Source organism: Chaetura pelagica, unplaced genomic scaffold, assembly GCF_000747805.2.
Source record: "Chaetura pelagica isolate M959 unplaced genomic scaffold, ChaPel_1.0 scaffold405, whole genome shotgun sequence".
Lineage (NCBI taxonomy): Eukaryota > Metazoa > Chordata > Aves > Apodiformes > Apodidae > Chaetura > Chaetura pelagica.
This window is the reverse complement of record NW_009953489.1, coordinates 4769363-4771346: the sequence shown is the minus strand read 5'-3', so window position 1 is coordinate 4771346 and position 1984 is coordinate 4769363. Positions and strand designations below refer to the sequence as shown.

General features: G+C 52.8%; 1 protein-coding gene across 1 annotated transcript in view; it reads left to right on the top strand.

The window, feature by feature from the left end:
- BARHL1 (BarH-like homeobox 1) overlaps positions 1-1359 on the top strand; it is a 10554-nt gene extending 9195 nt beyond the window's left edge. Inside the window, exon 3 of the mRNA XM_009998978.1 lies at positions 1265-1359. Within this exon, the coding sequence (XP_009997280.1) occupies positions 1265-1359 (95 nt within the window). The remainder of the gene's footprint in view (positions 1-1264) is intronic.
- Positions 1360-1984: the final 625 nt, after the last annotated feature.

Sequence of the window (1984 nt, the reverse complement as noted above, 5' to 3'; positions counted from 1 at the left end):
CAGATTCCTTCTCTTACATTAATGAAGTACAAGGCTTCGTTACACGTTTGTAATTACAATATTTAAATTTGCCATTTCACATCTGGAAGGATCTGGAAACTCCCCTGGAACAGGGGCCTGAGCCAGGGCTGTGACAGTGACAGGTCTGGTTTGTCTTACACGGATGGCAGGAGAGATTGGGGCACAGCCCTAAGGAAACCCCTGCTCAGGGACAGGGGAACGGGTCTGCTGGGTCTGGGTGGGAAGGACAGAGAGCAGAGGGCAAGCGAGGGCTGGAGCTGCCTCCTCCAGGGAGCTCCTCAGCTTCAAAATAAATCAGTTTAGGGCAGACACCACAGGCTGGAGGCTCTGGTCAGAGAGCACCGTGCTTGCCACGCCAGCAGCAGCTTGTGCAGGAGCATCTCAGCAGCCTCAGAAGCTGCTGAAGGACCAGCCTCACTTCCAGCTTGTGTGTGGGGAGCGAGATGGGACCCTGCTGTCCAACAGCAGAACCCTCTAGCACTGGTCCTGCACCTACAGCAGCCTCTCACCAGGCTGGAAACCCATTTCCAGAGGCCAGTGCCAGGCAGGCACGATACTGACAAGTCCTCAGGGGTGGGACAGGCTGTGCTGGGTTGAAGTTAGATGAAGCAGTAAAAATGGCACAGTTGAGAAGGAGCACCAGTCCCATTAGGGAACTGGTTGGAGTATTACACCAGTTCTGCTCCACTGGTTTCTCACAGGGTACAGAGGCTCCAACAGACATGCTGCTGGTGGTTGGTTTCTGTCAGCTCCAGACTCCTCATCCAAGACACAAACCAGTTAGTGCAGTGGGTTTGCCAGGACCAAACACAATCCTGGCTCTCCAGCCCCTTCTGGGCTTTCACCCAGCTTGAGAGCCATCTTTCTCCCTTCCTAGCACAGCTTTAACCAGGACCACCACCCTGGGAACAAAGAAGGAAAGCTGCTCCTCTGAACACGCCAACACACACAAAGTCAGTGAAATCAGCACAATCGTTCCTAGCTGAGATATTTTACCATCTCATCTGAACACCAAACACAACCCTGCCAGAATGGAAAGCCCAGAACAATCAGTGCTTCTCTTCTCCTCAGGCTTATGGAGAAAATAAATAATTTTTAAAAGGGAAGTTCATTTGCTTTCTGTCCTGCTTAGTTCTCAGTGCTGGGCCACCAGTGCTCTCGTGTTTGACTGAGACACTGAAAGCAGGTATTCACCTGCGACCCTTGTATCATGATGACCTCCTTGCTTCTTCCTATCCCAAAGCCTCCAAGTGTAAACTCAAGATGTCCCAGCTGCAGAGGAGAGGAGGATGTGGGCTCCCATCACTGGCGAAGGACACGGAGACAGAAGAGAGCTGAGAAAAGGTACAAGAGCATCTCCTGGGAGAGGCAGGACTCGAGGTGTGAGAGCAGGGAGGAAGGCAAACCCTGACTGGGTCTGGGGCTGACTCACAGGAAGCTCCACAGAGAAGCTCCATAGTGGTTATTCCCAGACCAAGCTTGGAGCCTGCAAGGGCAGCAAGGCCTCATGTCATCCACCATGATCAAGGCAAGAAAGCAAACCTGACCAGAGCCAACGCTGGAGCAGCCAAACGAAGCTGCAGCTCAACCAACCACAGCCAAGAGCCAATGTCCCATCCAGCCAAGACCCCCACGAGACGCCCCACCTACCTCAGAGCAGAAGGGGACAAATTCAGCAGCAGTTCAGGGTGACATCCACCTGCTCCATGCCAGGGAACCCACTGTGACCCCAGCAGCTCCTCCAGCATTCAGGTGCTCAGAGGACCCAGGATTCTCTGCCCCCTCATCACCCCATTGCTGCAAGTACCACACCCTGCCCTAATGGAGAGAGGCCTCTGAGTTGAGCACAAATTAACTCCACACCAACCAGGTTCCTCCTGAATTGAGTGATGCACAAGGATAAAACCTCTCAGAGCTGATCTAGAGCTACCAAAGAGTAAATAAGGGCAAAATTTATTTCCTG